This window comes from Giraffa tippelskirchi, chromosome 3, assembly GCF_054371585.1.
Source record: "Giraffa tippelskirchi isolate mGirTip1 chromosome 3, T2T-mGirTip1v1.2.pri, whole genome shotgun sequence".
NCBI classification, from domain to species: domain Eukaryota; kingdom Metazoa; phylum Chordata; class Mammalia; order Artiodactyla; family Giraffidae; genus Giraffa; species Giraffa tippelskirchi.
The window spans coordinates 122,091,244-122,116,909 of record NC_137277.1 but is presented as its reverse complement, the minus strand read 5'-3'; the positions used below and the strand labels follow the sequence as shown (position 1 = coordinate 122,116,909).

General features: G+C 41.5%; 2 protein-coding genes across 3 annotated transcripts in view; one reads left to right on the top strand and one right to left on the bottom strand.

Moving 5' to 3' along the window:
* The window catches only part of UBXN4 (UBX domain protein 4), a 29,920-nt gene extending 19,302 nt beyond the window's left edge, over positions 1-10,618 (top strand). For both annotated transcript variants that reach the window (XM_081579122.1, XM_081579123.1), the window contains 5 exons: positions 154-281; positions 4,436-4,538; positions 6,270-6,401; positions 7,825-8,027; positions 9,977-10,618. In XM_081579122.1, the coding sequence (XP_081435248.1) occupies positions 154-281; positions 4,436-4,538; positions 6,270-6,401; positions 7,825-8,027; positions 9,977-10,115 (705 nt within the window). In that variant the 3' untranslated portion in view covers positions 10,116-10,618. The remainder of the gene's footprint in view (positions 1-153; positions 282-4,435; positions 4,539-6,269; positions 6,402-7,824; positions 8,028-9,976) is intronic.
* The window catches only part of LCT (lactase), a 53,983-nt gene continuing 38,291 nt past the window's right edge, over positions 9,975-25,666 (bottom strand). Inside the window, exons 11-17 of the mRNA XM_081579120.1 lie at positions 25,002-25,200; positions 23,198-23,400; positions 21,269-21,378; positions 19,504-19,638; positions 16,309-16,532; positions 15,250-15,477; positions 9,975-14,596 (exon numbers count right to left, since the gene is read on the bottom strand). Coding sequence (XP_081435246.1) covers positions 14,379-14,596; positions 15,250-15,477; positions 16,309-16,532; positions 19,504-19,638; positions 21,269-21,378; positions 23,198-23,400; positions 25,002-25,200 — 1,317 coding nt within the window. The 3' untranslated portion in view covers positions 9,975-14,378. The remainder of the gene's footprint in view (positions 14,597-15,249; positions 15,478-16,308; positions 16,533-19,503; positions 19,639-21,268; positions 21,379-23,197; positions 23,401-25,001; positions 25,201-25,666) is intronic.

Sequence of the window (25,666 nt, the reverse complement as noted above, 5' to 3'; positions counted from 1 at the left end):
GATAAAACTAAAAAATGCCAGATCCAGAGTAATGAAGTTCATGTATGGTCTTAAGGAATTCATGCATATCTGTGTTCCATATGTTGGAAATGTGTAACTAGATCTTTCTGGCAGTGAAAGATAATTAATTAATATCTAACAACTGTCTTCAAGGACCGTGCAGAGAGAGCTGCTCGGTTTGCAAAGACAAAGGAAGAAGTAGAAGCTGCTAAAGCTGCCGCCCTGCTGGCCAAACAGGCAGAGATGGAAGTCAAAAGAGACACTTCCACAAAAGAAAGAAGGTACTCTATTTCTTGCTAAAGTGTATGTATGTATGTGGCAGTTGTGGGCTTCTCTTTTAACACTGATTTATTCTGTGGCTTAATAAATAGTTCAGAAGAATATACCGATCAGTTGGCAGCTGCCAGTGGTATTTGTCATTGAATGTGAATGTACAACCTTACAGTACTAAATACATGACGTTTTAAAGAAAGCCAAAATCTCTTTCAAAAGACAAAGCATGTTCATCAAAATGATTATAGTGATGATCCACAGAGGATATAAGATGGTTGGATAGCATTACCAACTCAATGGACATGAGTCTGAGCAAACTCTGGGAGACAATGAAGGACAGGGAAGCCTGGTGTGCTGCAGTTGATGGGGTCGCAAAGAGTTGGACATGACTTAGAGATTGAACAACAGCGACATGTGTACTGGAATTCTTCAGTTGTCAGAATATCAAGTCAAATAGGATTAAGCAGAAGAGGGAATCCCCTGGCTCTACACCTGGGAGTTACAGTGGTAGATTTGGTTAGGCATCGCTAGATCCAGGAACCTAAAGGGTATCATTAGACCCTTTCTGTCTCTTTAATCTCCTGATTTCTGTTTTAGCTTTATTCTCAGAAAAACTCTTTACACATTGTCAGGAGAGCCTAGGGCCTCCTGGCACCTTCTTGATCTTGAGCTTCTAATTCTAGAGAGGAAAGAAGTGAATTCTCATTCACTGAGAATTCTGATTGGCCCTGCTTGGGTCACATGCCCATCTCAGTACCAGTCACTTTGTCACTTGCATGGGCTAGCTGATTGGGGTAGTAGACATGCCCACTCCTGTGGTGAGATAGATACGAGAGATATTACTGATAATCATACCAGAATGAGTGACATATTGGAGGGATAAGGCAGTTCCCCAAACAAAAGTGTGTTGCAAAGACAGAAATTCAGATTGCTAGTACATACTGCTAGTAGGATTACTATTAATTCTTAAACTTTCTTCTCTGTACTTTTCTGTATTTTCCATATTAGAAAATTAAAAAGCATTACTTTTGTAATCAGAAAAATTACTTTAAAAATGTTTGTTGATTCATTCATTTATTTTTGGCTGTGATGGGTCTTAATTGCTGCATATGGGCTTTCTCTAGTTGTAGTGAGCAGGGGCTCCCCTCTGGTTGTGGTGAGCGGGCTTCTCATTGCAGTGGCTTCTCGTGGCAGAGCATGGGCTCCAGAGCACAGGCTTCAGTAGTTGTAGCACATGGGCTTAGGTGCCCCAAGGCATGTGGGGGCTTCCTGGACCAGGAATCAAACCCATGTTCCCTGCATTGGCAGGCAGATTCTTAACCATTGGACCACCAGGGAAGCCCAGAAAAATTACTTTTTAAGAACTATTTTCCAAAACAAATCAAATACCTAAGAATATATTTAACAGAAGTGTAAAACTTATACACTGAGAACTAGAAAACATTATTGAAATAGTTAAAGAAGACCTAACTAAATACATGGAAAGATACTTTGTTTTCATAGATCAGAAGACTTTATATTGTTAAGGTGGCAGTTACCCACAAGCTGATTTACAGATTCAACACAATCCCTATCAAAATCCCAGTTGGTTTTTTTGCCAACATTGTTGCAGGAATCGAATTCTAAAATTTATATGGAAATGCAAGGCACCCAGAACAATCTGGAAAAAGAACGGAGTTCTCAGACTTCCTGATTTTAAATCTTAACTACAAAGGTAGATCGATCAAGATGTGGTGTTGGCATAAAAATGGACATACAGATTGATGTACAGGCATACCTGGTTTATTGTGCTAATGCTTTATTGCAGTTTTTTTACAAATTGAAAGTTGTGTGGCAAACCTATGTTGTCAGTTGATCACTTTTTTTTTAATAAAATATTTTTATTAAGGTATGTACATGGTTTTTCTAGACATATGCTATTGCACACTTATTAGACTACAGTATAGTATAAATATAGCTTTTATGTACACTGGGAAACCAAAAATTCAATGTGACTTGCTTTATTATGATAATTGTGGTGGTGTGGAATCAATATCTCTGAGGTATGCCTGTAAGAGGAATTTGAGTCTCTAGAAATAAACCTATATCTTTATGATCAGTTGATTTTTGAAAAGGATACCAAGACCATTCAGTGGGGGAGAGAATGGTCTCTTCAACAAATGCTTCTTGGGCAAGTGGATATCCACGTGTAAAATAATAAACTTGAACCATTATCTCACACACCATATGGATCATCTACCTAAGTGTGAAAGTTAAAAAGTATAAATGCTTGTTGGTAGGGGGAAATAAGGACTTCTTGTGATCTTGGACTAGGCAGTCCTCTTAGACATGACAGCAAAAGCACAAGTGACAAAAGAAACCAACAGATAAGTTGGACTTTACCGAAATTAAAAACTTATGCACCTCAAAAGATATCAAGAAAGGGAGAAGAAACCCACAAAATTGGAGGGACTTCCCTGGTGCTCCAGTGGTTACAACTCCATGCTTCCACTGCAGGGGGCATGGGTTCAGTCCTAGGTCAGGGAACTGAGATCCCCCATGCCACGTGGTGCAAACAAAAAAGAAGAATTGGAGAAAATATTTAAGCCAAATATTTATATTTAAGCCATATATTTGATAAGGGACTGGTAACTGGAATATAAGAAGAAGACTTGAAGTCAACAACAAAAAGCAAAGAACCCAATTTGAATATAGAGAAAGGATTTAAATAGACATTTTTCCAGGGAAGATATACAAATAGTCAATAAGCACATGAAAAGATACTCCACATTATCAGTCATTAGGAAAATCAAATCAAAACCACACCTTCTAGGATGCCTCAATTTAAAGTGACCTCCAAGTCTTGGCAAGAATGTGGAGATTTTGGAAGCTTCCTGCATTGCTAATGGGATTATAAAATGGTACAGCCACTTTGGAAAAACAACCTGGCAGTTTCTCAAAATGCTAAGCAATTCTACTCTTAAGTATACATCCAAGAGAGTTGAAAACTGTCCACACAAAAACCTGTACTTGAGTATTCATAGCAGCATTCTTCATAATGGCCAAAACGTGCTGATAACCAAAATGTCCGTCAACTGAAGAATGGATAAACATGCTGTATCCCATGCAATGGAATATTATTCACCAAAAAAAAAAAGGAATGAAGTACTGACATGGTGCAACATGTACGAACCTGAGGACAAAATGCCGTGTGACAAAAGCCAGAAGCTGCCCAGCTTACGGTTCCGTTACATGAAATGCCAGAAACAGATCCACAAGGACAGAGCAGATGAGTGGGGTGCCAGGGGCAGGGAGAGGGAAGGCTGGGGACAAACTGCTGATGGGATTCCGTTCTTTCTAGAGCAATAAGGATATTCTGGAATTAGTGATGGTTGCACAGCTCTGACTATATTAAGAACTACTGAGTTGTATATTTTAAAAGGATGAATTTTATGTGAATTATATTTCAAAATAGCTGTTGCTAAAAATAACAAATGAGATTTTACTGTGAAAAAAATTTTTTTTCTGATTGGAGAAATATTTGACATAATTACTGAATAAGTTTAAGGAATACAGCATGATGGTTTGATTTACATATGTTTTGAAGTGATTGACACAACATGTTCAGCTAACATCCATTTTCTCATATACACTTGGCCCTTGAATGATGCAACAGTTGGGGTTGCAACCAAGGTTGCGCCACCCTTGCCTAGTCAGAAATCCATGTATAGCTTTACAGTTGGCCCTCCATATCTGTGGTTCTGCATCTGTGGATTGAATCAGCCATGGATAGTGCAGTACTGTAGTATGTATTTATTGAAAAAAATTTCACCTATACGTGGACCCCTGTTGTTCAAGGGCCACAGAGAGATACAATAAAAAGAAAAAAAAAGCCTCTCCCTGTGGTGAGAGCTCTTAGGATTTACTCTCAACAGCTTTCCCTATACCACACAGCAGTGTTAGCTGTACTCACCCTGTTGTACATTACATCCCCAGTACTTACTTGCCTTAAACTGGAAGTGTGTACCTTTTGACCACCTTTCTCCAGTTCCCCCTCCCTCACTCTCCATAAATTCCTGTTTTCATTACACAGTTTCACTTCCATTTTCTCCTAGTTTTAATGATACAGTTTGAGAATTTGTAGAGGTAAAGATGCTGACTTTTAATTTTCATTTTCTTACAGCACTGTTGCGAGAATTCAGTTCCGTCTTCCAGATGGTTCTTCCTTTACAAATCAGTTCCCTTCTGATGCTCCTCTGGAAGAAGCAAGGCAGTTTGCTGCACAGGTAAATTGATGTCTTGAGTTGTAATGAAGGTCAATGAATGGGTTATTAAGTTTAAGAGGGAAAAATTTCGAGGCAGAATTGGAAGAGTATGAGTAAGTCATGACTTATCCCCAGGAGGGAGGCACAAGATGCCTCTGGGATGTTGTGGAGCTTCCATCATGTAGGAGTGTCATATGGGAACAGCATATCTGCTTGTTCTATGAAAAGAGGGATTTGCTGACACCGTATAATAGACTCTGGAAACTTTTCTCACTGCTTAGTACATTCAGCTTGAGGAATGAAAAGCAAGTGATTTTCCAGAAGTCTAATCTAAAGGAGTTGTCCTCAGTAAAAGATGCAGTTTTTCTTGATCCTCTGCAAATTTTCTGCAAGTTGCTTAGAATGCTGTGGGGCTGGCAGTTTTCCCACCATCTGCTTATTGGTCATACCTAAAGATCAGTAATCAATCTGTATTTGGCAACAAGTATCTTCCTCAGGAATTTACTTCCAGAACTTGGCCTTGTTCAAAATCTGAATGGATGTGAAGTAAACATCTTAGAAAATAAGATATGAGTACTTTCCAATTACTTTTTATTCTGATAGATTATGTATCAAAAATGAGGCATCAGATGTCCCTTAGAACCTAGGCTTATTACGTGTACCAGTATTTCATGTATCACTTCACGATTGAAATTAGGGTTCAGACTTTTCTGCTAGATCTCATCTGCATTTAGTCAGCTATCTCACTTAATAGGTCCCAAGAAAAGGATACCTAAAAAGCTGCTTCCACTGGTGAGCTTGGCTGGACAATAAACTTATTTCCCCAAGCTTTATAGTAGGATCCACTCCAAATAGCCTTTTTCATTCCTCTTTTGCCTTGGGGCCCCACTTGGGGCCTCCTCAAATGGCCTGCCCTGGCCTGAATCTTTTGCTTCTGCCACAGGTAAGTGACGAGATCACATGAGTAAAGAGAGATCTCTGATTGCATCAGTCCTGTTAGAACTTTGCCTCAGTACAGTGATCTAATTTTGTGACCTGATATTGAGTTGAGAACAGTGAGGGGTATATATATATATATGACCTAGAGTAAAATATTACAAAAAACAAAAGTTACATTCTCCCTTTAAAAGATTTTACAAGTATAGGTGACTTAACAGTGTGAAGGTGATTGTGTTGCTTGCCCACTGTAAATTCCTAGGACTGGATTATGTGTATAATGTGAGTTGATTATGGACCATTTACTCTTTGAGTCAGGGAGGAGGCAAAAACTCATGCCATTATATATATATATATATATATAAAATACAAGAGAAATCATGGTCTTTTCCAGAATTTTAAATTTTAGTTTTTCATATTAGAATTTGTTCATGTTTTTAATATGAAATACCTATAACCTAAATGGGTATTTGTGAGATACTAACGTAAGTTTGACAAACGACAGTGAAAATTCTTAATTGCAAACTGTAGTCATAGTTAAGATATATAATTGTTCATTTTTATTCATCTTATTTAGTTTTGCTATTAGAAAACATATTCTTGATATTTTGTGGTCATTTTTGAGTTATGAAAGCTTTTAAGTACTGTTTGTATTTGATAGCCTTCAGCTGTTTTTTAAAGCACAGTTTTATGAATGTTTTGATTTTATATTTAAGTGAACTTTTAAATCAGTCATTTTGAATGCATATGAGTTTGTAATATCTTACTTTAAACAGGCTCCACTGTAAGGTTTTAAAACTTATTTTTATATTACAGACTGTTGGCAACACTTACGGTAACTTTTCATTAGCAACAATGTTTCCCAGGAGGGAATTTACCAAAGAAGATTATAAAAAGAAATTATTGGATTTGGAACTTGCCCCAAGTGCTTCAGTGGTACTGTTGCCAGTATGTATATGCATGTATATTTTTTCTATTCTTATAGGTCTGTCTGTTCTGCTCTTGATTTTTTCTTATAATTAGAGGAAGGGAAAGTGAAAAAATAATGCTGTGGATAATTAGAATCCAAATTATCCAAAAATGTTAGATTAATTTATTGTTCCATTATCCTGGGCTTTATATTTGTAATGCTAGTAAAACACTAAACATATTTTCAACTTCTTCCCCCAGCTTTTCTCATGTACAGAAAATGACCAGTAGAACAGGAAAAACAATGTAGAATATCTGTTTAATCTACTGACTTGATGTCATGTATTTATGTATGATTGCTGTTTATCAATTTTTTTAAAAAACATTTTAACATAAAAACCACATTAAGTTTTAAACATAACTAATCCTAACAACATTTTAATCTTTGATATTAAAAAAAGAGGCTAAGAAAATTTAAATGTGCCACCTTAAGTGCCAGAGCTGAGATAAGAGCCTGGGTCTGCCATTGCTTGGTTAGTATATGGCAGTGCTCCCAAATCTGTGGCTTCTCTTTCCCTGCTTTTAGTTACTTATGGGCACCTGCACTTTGAAAGTATTACATGGAAAAGTCTAGAAATAATTCATAAGTTTTAAATTGCGGGCCATTGTGATAGTGTGAGGAAATCACATGTCGTCCCATTTGGGACATGAATCATTCCTTTGTCCAGCATATCCACACTCTATATGCTGCCTGCTCATTAGTCACCTTGCAGCCCTCTTGGTTATCCGATAAGACCGTTGAAATACTGCAGTGCTTGTGTTCAGGTAACCCTGATTTTACATAATAATGGCCCCAAAGCTCTATACTGGTGATGCTGGCAATTTTGATAGTCCCTTATTGTGCCTAATTTATAAATTAAATTTTATCACAGGTATGTATGTATGTATGTATAGGAAAAAAAATAGTATATGTGGGGTTTGGTACGATCCATGGTTTCAGGCATCCACTGGGGGTCCTGGCAAGTATCCCCTGAGATAAGAGTGGATGACTATAGTTTACCCCGACCGAAAGCAGGGCCTCAAACCTAAAACAGTCCTCCTGTACTCAGGATTTTTTTGAGTCATTGATACTTGAAATCTTTCTCTTTTTTAAAATCATTAAGACTTTTAAAATCAAAGTTGTTAACTTCATTACAAAAGTTTAGTTGTCTTCAAAGTAATTGGTTCATTTCATTGAGAACTACTTTCTGGTTTCTATGTTGTGATTACTCCTTAAAAGGAAAAGAGTTCGAGGAGTTCCTTGAAGTTTATATACACTTGAAAAATAGCAAAAGATGGCAATTTTACTTTATTGCAGTAAACTAAAATCCATAGGACTTTTCTAGATAATTTATCTGGAACCTTGAGTGTGATGTGGTTGGGCTGATGTAGTCTTTATTTTGGTTTCTTTCTTCGTTTTTAGGCAGGAAGACCAACTACATCCATGGTACATTCTTCCAGTGGAGACTTTTGGACATTGTTGGGGACAGTGCTTTACCCATTCCTTGCCATCTGGAGACTGATAAGCAACTTCTTATTTAGTAATCCTCCTCCTGCACAGACCTCAGTGAGAGCAGCATCATTGGAAACCTCAAACCTTGCATCGTCTAGCAACTCAGAAAAAAGGTATTTGTGTTTGCCCGTTTACAGAATATATTAGTAATGCCCGATGCCTTATTCAAAATGAAAAAGAAAATTTATAGATACTTTGCCGTTTTTCTATGTAAAGGGGAAAACTCAGCATGTTCTGAAGCTTTATTCTATCATGTGGGAAACTCCTTACCTAAGTTTCCTCAGCTATCTTTGTAAAATCTATTCCATGCAAAGCAGCTTCACTGCTACTGATTTTATTATTTCATTTATTGGATTCTCTTATTCTATAACAAAAGATATACTTTTTTCAGGTCTAAATAGCAGTATTTTCTTTCTTGTTAGCCATATCTTATCTGACAAGATATTTCATTCCATTAATTTCTTACAGTCATCGCACATGATTACTTTAGAAGGGATCATTTTGCTCTAGATAATTTAACTGCCTTCTCTGAGTCATTTAGAGAAGACCAAAGTGAAGAAACTGTATATTCATTTGAAAATGGTGTCTCCTTCAGAGAGTTACTTTGGACTAGTTCCTTAACCAAGAGGCCTTACTTTTATTGCACATGGCCATGGTTAGAATGGTAATGCTAGAAGACAGCACTAATGATCTTAGCTCACACCTCTGTTAAAATTCTAAATATTTGAAAGAGGTTAAGAGGAAGTATTTTCTTAAAATTTAAGATTATACCCCCTTCTAATAATTAACAGCATAATTTATTACACTATATACCTACTGCTGTTCAATATGTTATTAGGCCATTAATAGCAAATCCTCACACCAATCTTTGGTAATTAATGAAAACCCTTGCCTCTGTCTGTTGTGAGTGCTAAGTTGCTTCAGTCATGTCTGACTCTTTGCAACCCCATGGACCATAGCCCGCCAGGCTCCTCTCGCCATGGGATTCTCCAGGCAGGAATATTGGAGTGGGTTGCCATTTCCTCCTCCAGGGATCTTCCCAACCCAGGGATTGAACTCACGTCTCTTATATCTCTTGCATTGGCAGGTGGGTTCTTTACCGCTGCTACCACCTGGGAAGCCCCTGTCTGCTATAAGGAGATCCCTGATCTTGTGTCCTGTTGACTGTCTAAATGAAGATTTAAGTGAATATTGTTACTGGGCTGATATAGTCTTTATCTTGATGTCCTTCTTAACTATTATATAAGAAGACCAGTTATATCCTTAGTACATTACTCAAGTGAGGAGGACACAGAGAAATTCTTCTCTTTTTATAGTGTGCAGCATTCAAACTAGGAGGTCTTGTTAGGTCTGAATTTTAGAACTCCTACTGAGCAATGAGTGGAAGCATTTCATCCTGAAAGAGCTTGCTGAATGGGTCTTAAAAACTTATTTCAAATAAGGGAAAAGGTCTTGCATTGGGGCAAAGAATGGGGCAAATGTTTATCTCAGTGGGTGAAGCTTTGTGTTCCATTATTGCTTTTTTTTCCTCTCTCTATTATTGGAGAATGTATTAGTTTAAATTTCACCTGTTTCCTTCCCATTTTCAGATGAAGAAGGTTTGTTTGTTCTTAACTGTCCATGTAGAAATAAATCATTCTTAAAGATTTTGAAAGAGTTAAGAATTGATAACTGACCATTTCCGTATATTAAGCTATGAATGGAGTTTGGGATAACCACTAGGGTGCTGTGTAAATTATAAATATTTTAGTAGCTATATCAACTTGCATAAATAATAAAGGAGCAATTTAGTTGGCATTTAGTCCCACTGTTCTAAAACTTAATAAGTCATCAAAAAATACATGGACATGGGAAACATTTGACTGGTTTGGCTTAGAGAACAGATGGAGTTAAAAAAAATCACCAAATATAAGTCAACGTTCGTAGATACAATGATCTCCCATGGACTTTCCTTAAAACTGTAGTTGTCTTTGTACTAATGGCAGTTTAAAGGAAAAGGTTGTGTTACTGCTGTTTTCATTTTATATCATTTTCCTTTTTCCTCCCTCTTTTGTTTTATCAGGGAACCAGTCAGAAAAAGAGTGCTGGAGAAACGGGGGGAAGACTTTAAAAAGGAAGGCAAGATATATAGATTGAGGACTCAAGACGATGGTGAAGATGAAAACAACACTTGGAATGGGAATTCAACTCAACAGATGTAGTGTGACAAGTACAATATGTGCAAAAAATCATTGTTTCTCTTATGATTTAATTCAACTAAAATTCTGCTGGAGAAGTGGGACTGCTTTATGTGTTCCAACTCATCTACAAAGTGTCTCTATTCCTGCTTAGTGGGTTAAAGTTGTTTAACTCAGATAACTGAGTGCTAGGTCCTTGTATACGGTAACCAACTGCTAGAAGCCTAAAAAAAATGAAAAAGTCTGTGACAGCCTCCCTTTATCAGCTTTCTTATTCAGTATTTCATACACCCATTTTAGCCCTATGCTCTCAGATGATACATTTGTTTAGGGCTGTTTTGCTCCGAATCCCTAAGCCAACACAAGGTAACTGTTATGTCACTGAGTAATCTGACTCTGAGTCAGAGCATTTTAACTAGCCAGACAGGTGATAATTTGGGTTTAACTTTTCTTGCTCATCAGCTGCAAGCAAAATCTTGTAGTTTTTAATCTTACTTAAACACTGAATAAAAAAACTTTTCCAAAAATCAGAATGATCTTATCTTTGCTCTAAGTTTTGTTATTCTAGCATCTTTTTGTTGCACAGTGCTCTGTGGAGGTCATGTATCTCTGAATCCCCCCACCCACCTGTAGTGCCTGGAGCTGTCCCAGGAAAGGAAGGACCACTTTACCATAAATACCACTGCAGGAAGAAATTTTCTGACACACACTGATGCTATGTTAGTGTCTCTCCTAAGTCAGGGAGGCATCATTTTGTTTGCATAATGTGGTGGCCTTTGTTCGCATTAGATGCAAAACAACTGCTGGTCTACAGCTGGTTCTCACTTTTATACTGGAGTTTTGCTCTCAATAATGATAGTCACTCTTCAAAGAAATAAGGAACCTGTACTGTTGGACATGAAGTAGGCAATTAAGATTTGCCTCTTGCTCATTCGGTTTTCTTAAGAATTTAGGTCTTAATCTGATTTACATGCTGTGATATGTTTATGTTGGTGAAGACACTGAGAATGTCTGGAAAAGGGGGTAATTTTGACTGTACCTCTCTAACCTTTTGTGTTTAGATTGGAAGATACTTAACGTTGTAGAAGGACTGACTTTATTTTGTAATGGGAGGAGGAAATTTTCTCAGAGCAAATTTTGTGTTTCACCTGTGAAGTAACAATGGTAATAGTGTTGGCAAGGAAACAGACCAGGTATGTTGTTGTAGGAGTGAAAACTAGGATAATCTTTCTGAAAAAACATTATCAGAAACCTTAAAAATTTCATGCTTTTTGATCTAAAAAGTTTTTCTAAGGAATGATCATAAATACAGGCAAAATTTAGGTATAAACCTGTTAAGTTTTATTTATTTTACCTCAGAATTAGAAACCAACTACATGCCTTCTGCAGAATTAACTTTTGTTAGGGAAAAACGGGACAATATTTATTCAACAATTTGATTTAACATATTTATTGACTATTTGTTATGTGTTCAGGGGAAAAAGCAGGATACAGAGCTGTAGGTACAGTATGATCTCAACTTTGTAAACACATCATATATAGTGTGTGTTAACATAATATAAAGAAAGAACCAACAGCAGTAAGAGTAGTTTATGATTATAGTTCTTTGTGCATCCTTACATGTCTTCTGTTTTCTGTAATGAAATTACTTTCATAATTTAAGGAATGAGCTTGAAATACATCTCCAGCAAGCATCTCATTTAAGTAAAGGTTTGTCATCTTGAAAAATACAGTAATATGTGAATTAAAAGACAATTTTCCCTTGAAAAAAAATCAAATGCAAAATCTTAGAGAAACATACATAAAAGAATGATTCACAATCTTTGAGTATGAGGATCCTTTCTCAATTTTATATTTTAAAAAGTATAATGGTAAATTCAAAACAGTATGGAAGGCTATAAAATGACGTCTTCCTCTTGGCATCACACACCCAGTTCTAGTCTCCAGAAGTAATCTCTCTAAAGTTTCTCTTGTAGTCTTCAGAAAAATTCCATGTGTACATAGGCAAATATGTAATCTTTATTTTTTAAATAAATGGGATCATATTATATGTATACTACTCTGCATCTTGCTTTTTAACATACATGGTCTTGAAGATCTTTCCCCATTAACACATAGCTACCTCATTCTTATTAATGGCTGCAAAGCTGTTTACTTGGTAAACTACCTATTCTCTTATTGCTTTCATTGGTTATTACAGTTTATGTGCTTGTTTTTGTTTTTCTGTTACAAACATTGCTACAGTGAACATCATCTTTGGGAAGGTATCTTCTTAGCTGTGGAAATATACCTGTAAATCACTGAGTCAAAGGGTATTTGCAGTTTGGATTATAAAAAATGCTGCCAAATTGCCTCCTCTAAAGGTTCTGTGAATTTACAGCCCCACTAACAGGTAGGAGAATGTGGATATGCTCACATCCCTGCCAACACTGTATTACACTTTTTCATCTTTATCCACATGATAGATGAAAAATTGTATGCATTTTATATGCATCGTGTTGATTGTGAATGAAGGTGAACATCTTTTAATATTATTGGTTATTTTATTTTCTGAGAGCTGCCTGTGTTTTCTTTGCCAGTTTTCATTTTGTGGTTATCTTTTTCTTACTGATTTACAACAAATTTCATGTATATTTAGAAAGTTAGCTGTTTGTCTAGCATATGCTATAAATATTTTCTCCCTGTTCATCTTTTGACGAGTATGTTAATAGTAATTTCTTGCCATAATTTTAATATGGTCCTGTTTATCAGTGTTTTTATTTATGACCTCCAGGTCTTAAGTCTTGAATATAAAATATTTTTCCCACTTCAAAAAGTAATTTAAAAAAAACCTCACCTGTCTGTCCTAGCACTCTCATGGGTTTCTAACATTCTCATGGGTTTAATTTTTTTTAACATTTAAATCTTATATCCTAGTAAGGAATGCGGCTCCCTTCCCCCGCCTGTGACTAACATCCTTGGAACTGACCTGTGACCCACCTCCATTGTCACCCCTTTTACCGCCCCCCCATTTGGCAGGTCACCTCTGTCATGCACCCTGTCCCTGGTATGCAGCTGGTCTGTGTCTAGGCTCTGTCTTCCTTTTTTGATCTTTCTGTTCACTCTTGTTTCAAAACTATAACTAGCTTTATATTTTTTTCTTTCTTCCCCCTAGATTTATCCTGGCTCTTTTTATGTGCAACTTTATTTTTTTCCATTTTCTGCCCTACCCCTGCAGAAAAGTTATACTGACTTTTGAAGATTAATTTATGTAAAATTGACAGCTTATAAAAATCTCTAATAGTTTTAGAACCATCTTCACCCCATCTGATCAACTTTTCCTGTCTATTGGTGGGAGAAAATGCTTGTGCCCCACAATCTTGACTGCCAGGTTGGGGCCCACTGCAGTGGGACACTCTGGTAGGAATTCTCTATAGATACAATTCAGGTAAGAATGCTTACCAGAAGCAACATCTTGAGCATGATCAACCCTTTAAAACCAATTGAACACTATTTTTAAAAAAATCTCCTCGATATCTAGAAAGAATATATAGGTTAAATAAGTTTGAGTATCCCATACTGTGATTGTCTCATGAGCACATTTGAGTGGAAGCGATAGACTCACCGACTTCTCTGAATGTTTTGTGAATAAACATACAGATGTAGTGGGTGTGCTTCCCTCTGTCCTGTCTCCAAAATGTGCTTGCCAGAGACACTGAGACATGGTCCTCTGGCCTCCAGAAGCTAATAGCAGAGGATTAATATGGTGAAGCTGTAAAAGGGGATGTTCCTAGCTTCCGTGGAACCCGTCTTCTGAGGAGAAGCACCCCTAGGAGACAGGACACCGTTAATAGCACCATTTTCAGTTTCTGAGAAACAGAAGGTAAAGAGGCTGGGAGGGAACTTAAAGAGAAAGCAGGAGACGACCTTGTGGTTGATCTTTTCATGAAAAGGATTGCTATGGTTTTTACTAACGTTTCCACCTTTAAAAATCTCTGAAAATTAAAACAGCTCAGTTAAATGACTCACAGAACCTAGTAGTTGAGTTCAGTAACTACATATTTCCACAGGAGCCACTCGCAGGGTCTTCTAATGTCCAGATGAATTCCTGATACTGGGGCAAGGTGGAGATACTTCCATTTTAATCCGGGACTTGAAATCCTTCAAAATTAGTGTCTAAGAGTGCAGAGACTTTTACAAAGTCTGTTACAGACAGAGTATTAGATCCTCAGTGGTCCTGGGGGTGGCAAAGACTTGCAAAGAAACTAGGCATATTTTACAGAACTGGAGGAGGTGGTAACTTCTGGGTCAGAATGAAGAACTGTGGCTCAATTCTTGTTCGCCTGGTTGTGTGTGCTTTTGCTTGGAGCGCTTACAGTACTTGTAGGACAGAAATGCCACAGCACAGATTCCAAGAAGCATGAGAGCAAAGAGTACATTAAGCGCTCTCTCGGCCTCCGTCGTACCCAGCCTGAGGCCCAGGAACTGAATGTTCTGTCTCACGGGGCTGGCGGTGGGCGCAGCATCTAGGAGAGGACAACAGGCGATTTGTGTACCAGTACAGATGGAGTTATTAGATCATGTTGACCTAGATTATTAAGCCCAAGCCGGATCTTGCAGGAGAGAAGCTACCTTGGTATCCAAGGTCAGCACATTGCTGAGGTGACTGCACATCCTTTTCATGAGTTATGAGAGAAGTCACGTAGTTTTAGTTTTAAGCCTCTCTGTCAGCAATTAGAGTATAACCTATACTGGATAATTGTCTCTTAATTTGTATAGTAATTTATACTTTGTCAGTCATTCAGCAAATATTGGGCACCTTACAATGTGCCAGGCACAATATTTTTAGTCACTATTTGATCTTGGCCTCGGCGCAGCATTTGCCTCATTTCTTGCCTAAGGTTACACAGCAAGTTAGTGGTAGGGCTGGGGCAAGAATCTAAACTTGCTGTTTCCAGGCCAGGGCCTAGTTTCTAGATGTAACTTTAGCCCTTAATTCCTTTGTTCCATCCTGAGAATGTCTTGAGCATTCAAAGAAAAAATACTGGTTGAATGAATGAAGGGGATGGAGAGGCAGAGAGGGCTGGTAATAAACTAGAAGAAAATGGACTGTGAAAGGCCCGTGTGCCGCCCCCCCCCCCCCCCCCCCGGCTTTGTCCATCCCAGAGCCACAGCTCACCTTCTTGCTGAAGACAAGGGTGTGGCCCTGCAGCAGGGTCGGGGAAACCACTGCACCGGATTATGGAGGCGTAGACCTTGGCTGACTCTCTGGGGATCCTTGGCAGAGCAGAGTCAGTATAGTTCACAAAATGCAAACCAAACTTATCTGAGAAGCCGGTGGCCCACTCGAAGTTGTCCATCAGAGTCCAAACTGTGTATCCTCGAAGGTCCACCTTATCCTGCATAGCTGCTCAAAGAGAGAGGCCCCAGCATGAACTTCTCTGGTGGTCTAAGCCCCTCTCCACCAGGCCTGCTGGGGCCATGCCTGCCCACAGTGCTCCCACAGTCCCCACTTGCAGGTCAAGGCAAGCTTTTTTTCAGCTCTTGGAGAGAGCAGCCCACCCTGCACAGAGGAATCATTAGCTGGTCCCCCCGTGGGTGTTACCACAAAGCTATATGCATTTTTCTAGACAGACTCAGCCCTGATAGGGAGCCAGGAACATGCGTAGACTAAAGTAACCCCTCTACGTCAGCTATCATCGTCTTCACACCTTGGGATACTGGTCTTGGGCAAAGTCTCAAGGGACCCTTGGGAAAGATTTTATCTGGAATAAGATTTTCTAGTTGTTTCTCTTTGCTCTACTGCATTGCTCATTTTCTTTTACTCAGCATTACTTATATTCCCCTGTCATAGTCCCATCCCTAGTTGTTCTGCTGAGCTGTAAGGGTCTCAGACTTCTGCTTGGGTCACAAAAGATCGTACAATCTCTCCAGCCCGTTCCTCCTGGGCCCTGCCCAGACTGTCCACAAGAGGGCACTGCTCTTCAGGGACATGGACCCTGGAGGCTCAGAGAAAAGGGCAGGGTCCAGCTGCATCAAGCAACTGGGTTTTGCTTGCTGAGCTTTAATCTAGGAAGGAAAAATCTTAGTGTGCAGCCTGCAAAAAAGGCTTAAACCCAAAAGGAGGTAGAAGCCTCATCTTTCTCATCTGAGACTCATGGGTGCAGTATCGGCTGCAGACGTTAGACGTTTCCAACAATAAAAGGTGCACATAGAGGAAGGGATCGGCCCGTCAAACCTTTGAGCGCCTCGTTGATGTAACTGCGGAGGTAGTAGATCCTTGCAGTGTCGTTGAGGTTTGCTTCTCCCCGATGGGAAACTCCATTCTCTGTGACATAGATCGGGGGGTTGTTGTACTCCTCCTTCAACCAGTTCAGGATCCTCCTGAAGCCAAAAGGGGTCATCTTCAGCCAGAAGGAGCCAGAGTCTGGCCAGGAGCGGTCTGTGATGGTGGCCACTCCCCTGCAAGTTCAAACACTAGGGATTAGGTGTCAGTTTATAAATCCCAAGAGACCCTCTGCACAAAGCATGAACAAGACTTACACTAAAAAACAAAAAACCCTTTGACTTCTCAGTTGAGTTGCTCAGTCGTGTCTGACTCTTTGTGACCCCATGGACTGCAGCACACCAGGCTTCCATGACCATCACCAACTCCCGGAGCCTACTCAAACTCATGTCCATACAGTTGGTGTTGCCATCCAACCATCTCATCCTCTGTCGTCCCCTTCTCCTCCTTCCTTCAATCTTTCCCAGCATCAGGGTCTTTTCCAAGAAGTCAGTTCTTCACATCAGGTGGCCAGAGTATTGAAGTTTCAGCTTCAGCATCAGTCCTTCCAATGAATATTCAGGACTGATCTCCTTTAGGATGGACTGGTTTGATCTCCTTGCAGTCCAAGGGACTCTCTCGAGTTTTCTCCAACACCACAGTTCAAAAGCATCAATTCTTCGGTGCTCAGCTTTCTTTATGGTCCAACTCTCACACCCATACATGACCACTGGAAAAACCATAGCTCTGACTAGACTGACCTTTGCTGGCAAAGTAATATCTCTGCTTTTTAATATGCTGTCTAGGTTGGTCATAGCTTTTCTTCCAAGGAACAAGTGTCTTTTAATTTCATGGTTTCAGTCACCATCTGCAGTGATTTTGGAGCCCCCCAAAATAGTCTCTCACTGTTCCCATTGTTTCCCCATCTATTAGCCTTGAAGTGATGGGACTGGACGCCATGATCTTCGTTTTCTGAATGTTGAGTTTTAAGCCAACTTTTTCACTCTCCTCTTTCACTTTCATCAAAAGGCTCTTTAGTTCTTCATTTTCTGCTATAAGGGTGGTATCATCTGCATATCTGAGGTTATTGATATTTCTCCCGGCAATCTTGATTCCAGCTTGTGCTTCATCCAGCCCAGCATTTCTCATGATGTACTCTGCATACTCCTTTCCTGATTCAGAACCAGTCTGTTGTTGCATGTCCAGTTCTAACTATTGCTTCTTGACCTGCATACAGATTTCTCAGGAAGCAGGTCAGGTGCTCTGGTATTCCCATCTCTTGAAGAATTTTCTACATTTTGTTGTGATCCACACAGTCAAAAGCTTTTGCATAGTCAATAAAGCAGAAGTAGATGTTTTTCTGGAACTCTCTTGCTTTTTTGAGAGTCCAACAGATGTCGGCAATTTGATCTCTGGTTCTTCTGCCTTTTCTAAATCCAGCTTGAACATCTGGAAGTTCACAGTTCATGTACTGTTGAAGCCTGGCTTGGAGAATTTTGAGCATTACTTTGCTTTTCTCTTTTCTCGTTTGCTTTTCTCTTTTTGTAGTGACATTAATCAGTGTTGGTGTAACTTTGGATAGGCCACCTAAACTCGCTGGTCTAGCTTTCCACCAGTACACAGGAATGGACTTACTCATGGACCTAACCCTCCAAGCTGCTCAGTAACAGGCCACACCTCACACTAGATGTGGAAGGGTGCTGGCGCTCCCATTGAGTGTGAGCGCTAGGTCTTCAGAGAAGGGGCTCCCTTGAGTCACCTATGTCTGGTCAACGCCTCATGCAGGCCACAGGTGGTACACCCACAGGAACGAATATTTGGGCCCCCATTAGTGTGATGATGGGGTAGATACGCTAGGACCTGCCTTAAGTGCCCAAGACCCTATTTCTCTCTCCAGTGATGGGCAAAGAGAGGGTATCACATTGTGCCAAAGGCGTGCTGCCAGGGGAGGCACAGGCTCACGCATTTCATTATAAGGACCAGCCGTTTATAGATATTTAACATCCACAATCCTTCACTAAAAAAAAACTTTTACAAGCAGCTGGATTTATCTTGTTCAGCTGAACTGAATGTGAGCCATTTCATAAGCTGAGCACAGGTGCCCGGGAAGACAGTCCCAGGACCAGTGAGGTAGCAGAGTCGAGTGGGTGCTGAAACGGGAACCAGCGGGGGCACCACCTCAGCCCCTCAGCAAGCCTGACTCTGCTGGTTGGAGGATGAATGGGGATGTCAGTGGTTTCCAAAGAATCCGGACAGATTCAGAGCTACTGATGTGGAAAGGTGCTTGTCAGAAAAGGAACAAAAGGGACTTCCCTGGCAGTTCAGTGGCTAGGACTCTGCACTTCCACTGCAGGGGGAACTAAGATCCTGCATGCCGCATGGCACAGCCAAACAGAGCAAAACAAAACCCAACCAAAAAGAGCTTTCTTAATCTAATAAAGAATGTCTACAGGAAAAGAAACAACCCTACAGACTACAATGAATGTTGGAATATTAAACCTCTCCTCTTGAGATGGGGAATAAAATAACAATGTAAGTATTAAATGTTATTAAATAAAATAGCAATGTCTTTGTAAATGTCTCAATAAATATTAGATATTTAGCAATTTTTAAAAAAGGAACAGATACTGTGCATATGTGTAATCCTGTTTTTCTGTAATATGTTCCTGTATGACATTTCTGACATGCTATATAAACTGTATAATATATATATCATATATATAAAGAGAGGTAGTATACCTATGCACACACATACACTTCTGAAATGCAAGAATTTTCTCTTCTTGCTTGCTAATGTTTCTACTGTGAACATACATTATTGTAATAGAGAAATAGTTTAACTTTTACCCTCAAAGGGAAAAAAGAAAGTTATTTTAACTGAAATACATCTGATAAGTGAGAAAAATCTGATGAAAAAACATATACATATATGTAAAGTTAATTATTTTTAAAAACTCTAAGCCTGTCTGCTTTAATGAAAAGCATCTTGGAAATCCTAGCCTGTATAACTGTCTGACTGATAGAGGTGTATATCAGGAGTTGGGGCTTGTCTTCCAAACCCCAGGGTACACAGCATCAGGAGGTGGTTTCAGAGGCTGTACAGGCCTCTAAGGAAGAGAGGGCACTTTGCTGTCTTTCCCAAAGATTATTCCAGGCACCCTTCCTTACCTGTCTGCATCGAAGGAAGAGATCCAAGAGGCATAGTTGAGATTGTAGGCCAGGACAGTGGTGTAGTGATTGAACCCAAAAAAGTCATAGGTGCCGTTGATCCTCTTCTTCTCACTCTCGGTGAACTCGGGGAGCCTGGGCGGGAGGAGCCATTAAGGGCATGGGGCTTTGGGAAGAGACTGTCACAGGGCAGGGTCAGTGGAGGGCTCTAAACTCAGGTACCTGAGGTGCCCACGGGCAGCTGACAGGAGCAAGGAGAGGCTCTCCCAGGTGCTGCTGAAAGCGCCCGAGCCTCCTACCACCAGAACACAGACCTTACCTCCCTCACAGACCCTCTCTTCCGGTTTTAAGTTTTTACTGTAGTTTGTTTAGACATGCTTCTTTTCTCCAAAGTCTGTCCTTACTAGTAGGGGAAATGCTTTCATGAATTGATTGACCTTTTGAGATCTGGACTTTTCAGCTCACATGATTTTACTGCACTTTCTTTTTAAACATCTAGTGGAACATTTTCCATATAGATATTTTTTAAAATTGGAGTACAGGTGATTTACAATGTTGTGCCAGTCTCTGCTGTGTGACTCATTTATATACATATATACATATATACATTCTTTCTATGTATTCTTAGTGAGACTTTTCTATGTGATGTGATTAACATGCCCTTGTGTGCAGCACTGAGAGGGTCCCCTCTCCCAGATCCTGACCACATGCAGCTGGTTTAGGGTTGCTGAGAGAATGCCCTGCTTAGGTGTCTGACGCTTCATCTTGACCTTCCTGCTACCATTAACCTAGGAAAGAACCTTACTTCCTGGAGTTTCTGAAATACTGGGCTAAAACTAAGGCCCAAGTTCCCCACACCACCCCTGAAATACCTTTTACTTCCCTGCTCAGGAGCCAGCAAGGGCTTCTCAGCTCAGATCCTGTGACTTCAAGACTGAGCCCCTGTGCCCAGCCTCCAGTCCCTCATTGTGGCCTTGGCCCTCCCCGCTGCAGGGCTAGTGTCCCCAATTGCAGTGTCTCCACTCACTTCTACCTCTAGGCCGGTGCTCACACCCTTCCCCTTGGATCGAAAGCCCTCTGCTTTCCCCAGTGCTGTTCATTGTCAAAGCCCAGGTCAGCTGATGTCCTGTCTTGTCCAGGGAGTCTCCTGGGTTGAGCCAGCCTACCCTGATCTCATCTGAGTCTTCAATGCATGAAGAAATTGGGGAATAGAATTCCTTGGAGTGATGAAGTCACTGTCTTCCCAGCTGGTGTGTCAGCACCTGAGGAAGCCATACTTAGAATCACCTCTATGTGGACCCTGCTGGGCCTGGCTTTGGCCTTGGTACACAGTAGGTGCTTCAGCACGGTTGTGTTGATGGACTGAAGCACTCACTTGCTTGTTGGAGACCAGGGTTGACAGATCAGACCTTTTGGCTCAGCAGGACTTGCCCTAACCAGGGCAGCACATGCGTGATGTAAGGGCTGGGGCGGATTACTTAATCCTCACAGCTGGGCTACAGGAAGCTCAAAGAGGGAGCTAGTGGGTCACCTAGAAGTGGGTGCCCCAGACGTCCTGCCAATTCTGAAGAATAACGAGCAACTGCCTTTGTCAGAGCCGTGCCTATCCGGGGCTGCGAGTTGCACATACACACTCGTGTTGTCTTTCCAGCACGCATGGAAGCTCAGACAGTAACTTGCCTAAGACACTCTTCTCCAACCCCAACAGCACCTGTGCTGGCCACCCAGGAGCCTCAGTGGCTGAGGGCGTGGCGCCAGGACCTACCGAGACTTGTTGAGGCCTTCCGCTAAGCTCCTGTCACCGATCCGCGTCTTCATCACCTCAGGGTAATCCCCATTCTTGAATATCGGATGTGCGAACCAGCCTCCCATGAACTGCAGTGGGGGTTGGGGGGACAGTCAGCGTTGGCATTAACAGGCAGGCCCACAGGAGACGGCAGGCTCCCTGCCCAGGAGTCACTGACCTCAGGCCTCCTTCTCCCCACCCAGTCTTAAACTTGCCCCTCTTCCAAGGCTGTTCCCATGTTGCAGTTTAAATGCCCATGGGTCTTGTCACTGTGCTGGGAGCTCACTATGGGCAGGGCTGTGTTCTCACTCACTGCAGCTGGAGGGATGTGAACTGAACTGAGCCCTGGGCCTGCTAGATGCTGCCTGACTGCCCTTAGGAGGGGCCGGGTCCAAGATGGGGAGAGACTCCAAGCCTCCAGGCCCTGATTCCCTCACTGACCACAGAGGAGGTCTAATGCCTAAGGACCCATCAGAATCTTCTAGGGCAGGCAGAGATGTGAGGCTCTCCTGGTTACCCAGGCAAAGTGTGATTCTTCATGGGCTTTGGACTTGTAGCCCTAAAGTGGGGAACTTTCCTGTCTGTTTTCTTGAGTAAGGTTCAGGCCACCGTTACCCTTAGAGGGTATACACGGCACTTGAGTGCTGTGACGCTGTGGGTCCTGAGAGGCTTGTCTCTTCACATCCTCCCTGCAACTGCTGGCTGCTACCTGGAATGTGGGGTGAGAGCAGCCTTCTATTCTCAGCCAGAGATGAGGTTTAGAACATACTTGCTCCACTAAAAGAAGCTTCAGTTCACTGGGAGGTGAGGAATTGTGTTTCCAGGGAAGCTGAATTCATGAGGGGGTGTGCGGATCACTGTGCTGGGCTGCAGGATCACAGCTCACTGACAAACTGATGATGAGACTACAGCGTGACATTTCCTCAGGTTTGTTTTTTATTTCCGAAAATGAATTATTGCTCTAATTCATCAGTTCTGTGAATCTGAAATGAGGGAATGCCTTAATTTTGGTCCTAGGCTTTCCCTGTGGCTGGCTACCAAATGGGGACATTAAATTCTTGTTTGCACTTAATTCATTTGACCACTTTTGTCAAGTTCCTTTGTGAAGAATTTGGCAAACCAAGGCCATTGGTGTCCTTTCAGAAATGCCAGTCTGCATGCTCTCCTCAGGGTCAAAAGTGGGGAACAGTCTGGAGAGAGAGATGCTTGCCTTTCTTTCCTGATCCTGAAACATGGAAGAGGCGCCTTCCAACCTCCCAGAGACAGTAGCAGGAGCTGGGGACAAGCAATGCCTGAAGAGGGCTGTTCTCTCTCTCTCTTTTCAGGGACCCAGACTGAAATAAGGGGAGCCATGTTGGCCCCTGCTTACTTGTGTCTCCTAAGAGCAACATTCCATGACCAAAAGATGCAAGTCCTTATATTAAACTCATGGAATTAGAAAATTAGGGGCGCTCATGAGTTTCACAGAATTCCAGCTTAAGGAAGTCTTAGGCAGAGAAAGTAAAATCAGATGGTGACACCTAGAGGTGAAGTGTGACATTGCAGCCCAATCCTATAGTCAAACCACATATTGGAGAGGCTGAACTTCTATTATTTAGCCTCAAGCCAGTGTTGCATCCAGTAAGAGTTGTATGTATAACTGATTTTTTAAGACTTGAAAGAAAACTCAACCCCAAAGAACTGTCATTCTAGCAAACCTATAGGGTAGTTAGGCCACCTCCATTTTAAAGACAAGAAAACTAAGATATTAAAATGTTAGATGATTTTCCCAAGTGCACAAAATAAGGTAACAACAGAACAAGGCCTAGATCCTAAATCTTTGTTTCACAGTCTAATTCTGTTTTCATTAGATCATGACAGGAAGGGAAAAGAGAAGGAGTAAAAACAACACCCAGAGGAAAATCTGACCTGAACGTATCTCTTGGCTGCCTCCACATCCTCCTGGTTGGAGGGGTCTCTAGGCTCAGCCCAGTCGCTGCTGATGGTGATGGAAATGATGCCACCTTGACGGGCACGGTACACATCATTGTACAGATGCCAGACCTCAGCATGAGCCTTTATTAGGTTGTGGCCAGCAATATAGGGGGCAGTGCCAGGCCTAAAGGAGATTCCTGGAAATACAGACATAGACGTCAGTGAAGAATAAATGTGGCCAGGACTTCCCTGGTGGTCCAGTGGTTGGGAGTCCACTTGCCAATGCAGGGGACATGGGTTCGATCCCCAGTCCAGGAAGATCCCACATGCCTCAGAGCAACTAAGCCTGTGTGCCATAACTGCTGAGCCCATGCACCTAGAGCTGTGAGCTACAAGAGAAGCCACTGCAATGAGAGTCCCACATACCACAACTAGAGAGTAGCCCCCAGTCTGCAACTAGAGAAAACCTGTGCACAGCAATGAAGACCTGCACAAGAATAAATGTGGCCAAGAATATCACTTTCTGCCTATAGATGGCCTCTTGGTGTTTGGGAGAAAGAGTATAGATTTTTTCTTGAGGAAGAATGGAATTCAGATCCTGGTTCCTCTTCTTCCTGGCTGACCAAGTAACTTTGGGTGAGTAATTCAGCCTTTCCATTTCTTCCTCTGCAAAATGAGCAATACAGAGTTCTTATGAACAGTGTGTGTGTGTGAAGCACCCAGAAGCACTGTGTCTGGGAAAGAGAAGGCACTTGATGTTGGTTTCTATACCCAAAGAGTAGCTCATGTGTCTTGGGCAGAGTGCCCGGAAGAGTGTGTCCCTCAAGGGCTGCCATCCTGGCTCTCTTCGGGGACCCACCATGCAAGTAAGAGCTGGAGTGTATAGCTGATGGAAGCAGTGGACACGGATTCCTCGAGAGCAAACGTTATGAGAGAAGCAGCCTCTCGTGTTGGAGGAACAAAAACCCAACACGTCAGCCAAGGACCAACGGCTGATGCATCTGATACTGAGTCGAAGCCAATCTCCCCGTGGCTCTTCCCAGCTGGGACACATAATCTCAAGAAATCACAGAAATGAACATAAATTTACTCTCTAAGTCTCAGAATTAGAGAAAAGGAAAATTGGAGGGTTCTCAAGGGACAAGGACAGGTCCACAATTCCTTATTCAAAACTCTTAGGAATACTACAATGTAAGTCAATTATACTTCTGTTAAAAAAAAAAAAACCTCAGAGTTTGATGTATTTAGACATTAAAAGGTTTCTGTGTCTTAGAAAAGTAATAAGTTGCATATAACATATTTACATATGACCCCAGCAGGACTCAGGACAGCTCTCCATAATTAAAGACACTGATATATCTGCAGCAGAATTTTTGAAATTTTACACTAAGTGGGATGTCAACCTTATACTAGTTCAAGTCAGCCAAATCAAATACTGGGAACTTTGGCATTTGGGGAGTTGCCAAAAAAAAAAAAAACCAAAACAACCCACTGTGGATCTGTACAGTCTGATGTATTGTCCTTTCCTGTATCAATTAGTTTGCACCCTTGATCTCAGGGAGCTTCCTATCAGAGGCAAATCAGATGCACAGAGCAAAGAAGCCATTTGGTGGTTTGAGATGTGAGGTTCACGTTCAGCAGAAGTGGTGTCAGAATGGGGTGGCGGAGGAGGCAGGAACTCTGAGGCATTGCCATGGGGCTTTCCTGGCCACTTCCTCGAGGGCCACCTGGATTTCATGCCTGTGGTGCTGAGAAAACCACCCTCCGATTGCTGACCAGTGGGGTCTGAGACCTTTACCTGGAGCTGCCGTCCCGTAGCCATAGCCCTGGTTAGCAACGACGTAGGGCTCGTTCAATGTGATCCAAAACTTCACCTTGTCCCCCAGCCTCTGGAACAGCACGTCTGCATACTCCTTAAACCGCTGTACAATCGTCTCATTCTCCCAGCCCCCAACATCCTGGAGTGCCTGGGGCAGGTCCCAGTGGTAAATGGTCACCTGTGAAAACAGCAAGACCAGCATTCCATCAACCTGCTTTTCATGGGAACCCACCAATGCTATACGGGCCAACGTAAATGTCTATTGCTAAGGATGAGGATGAATGATGAGACAAAAAAGCTTCAAAGATTCTTTGGCGGGAAGGGTAGGACAGCAGAGCTGAAGTGTGAGAAAAGTTCATACATCTGGATCAGAGAAGCCTGGGTTTGAGTCTCAGCTCTGCCACCTACCAGCTGTGTGACCTCGGCTCAGGCACTAGGACCTCCATGTCCCGGAATCACTGTGAGGCCTAAATCACACAGCAGAGGACAGGAAAAGTGACTGACATCCTACCAGCTCTTTGGCAAATGTTAGCTATGACTGTAATCAAGGATCAGAAATAGCTGGAGCTTTAGAACCTCCTGGATAGAATGCTCCGAGGGTTTCAGAAGGAAGGAGGCATCTTGCTTGTCAAGGGGCATCCCCA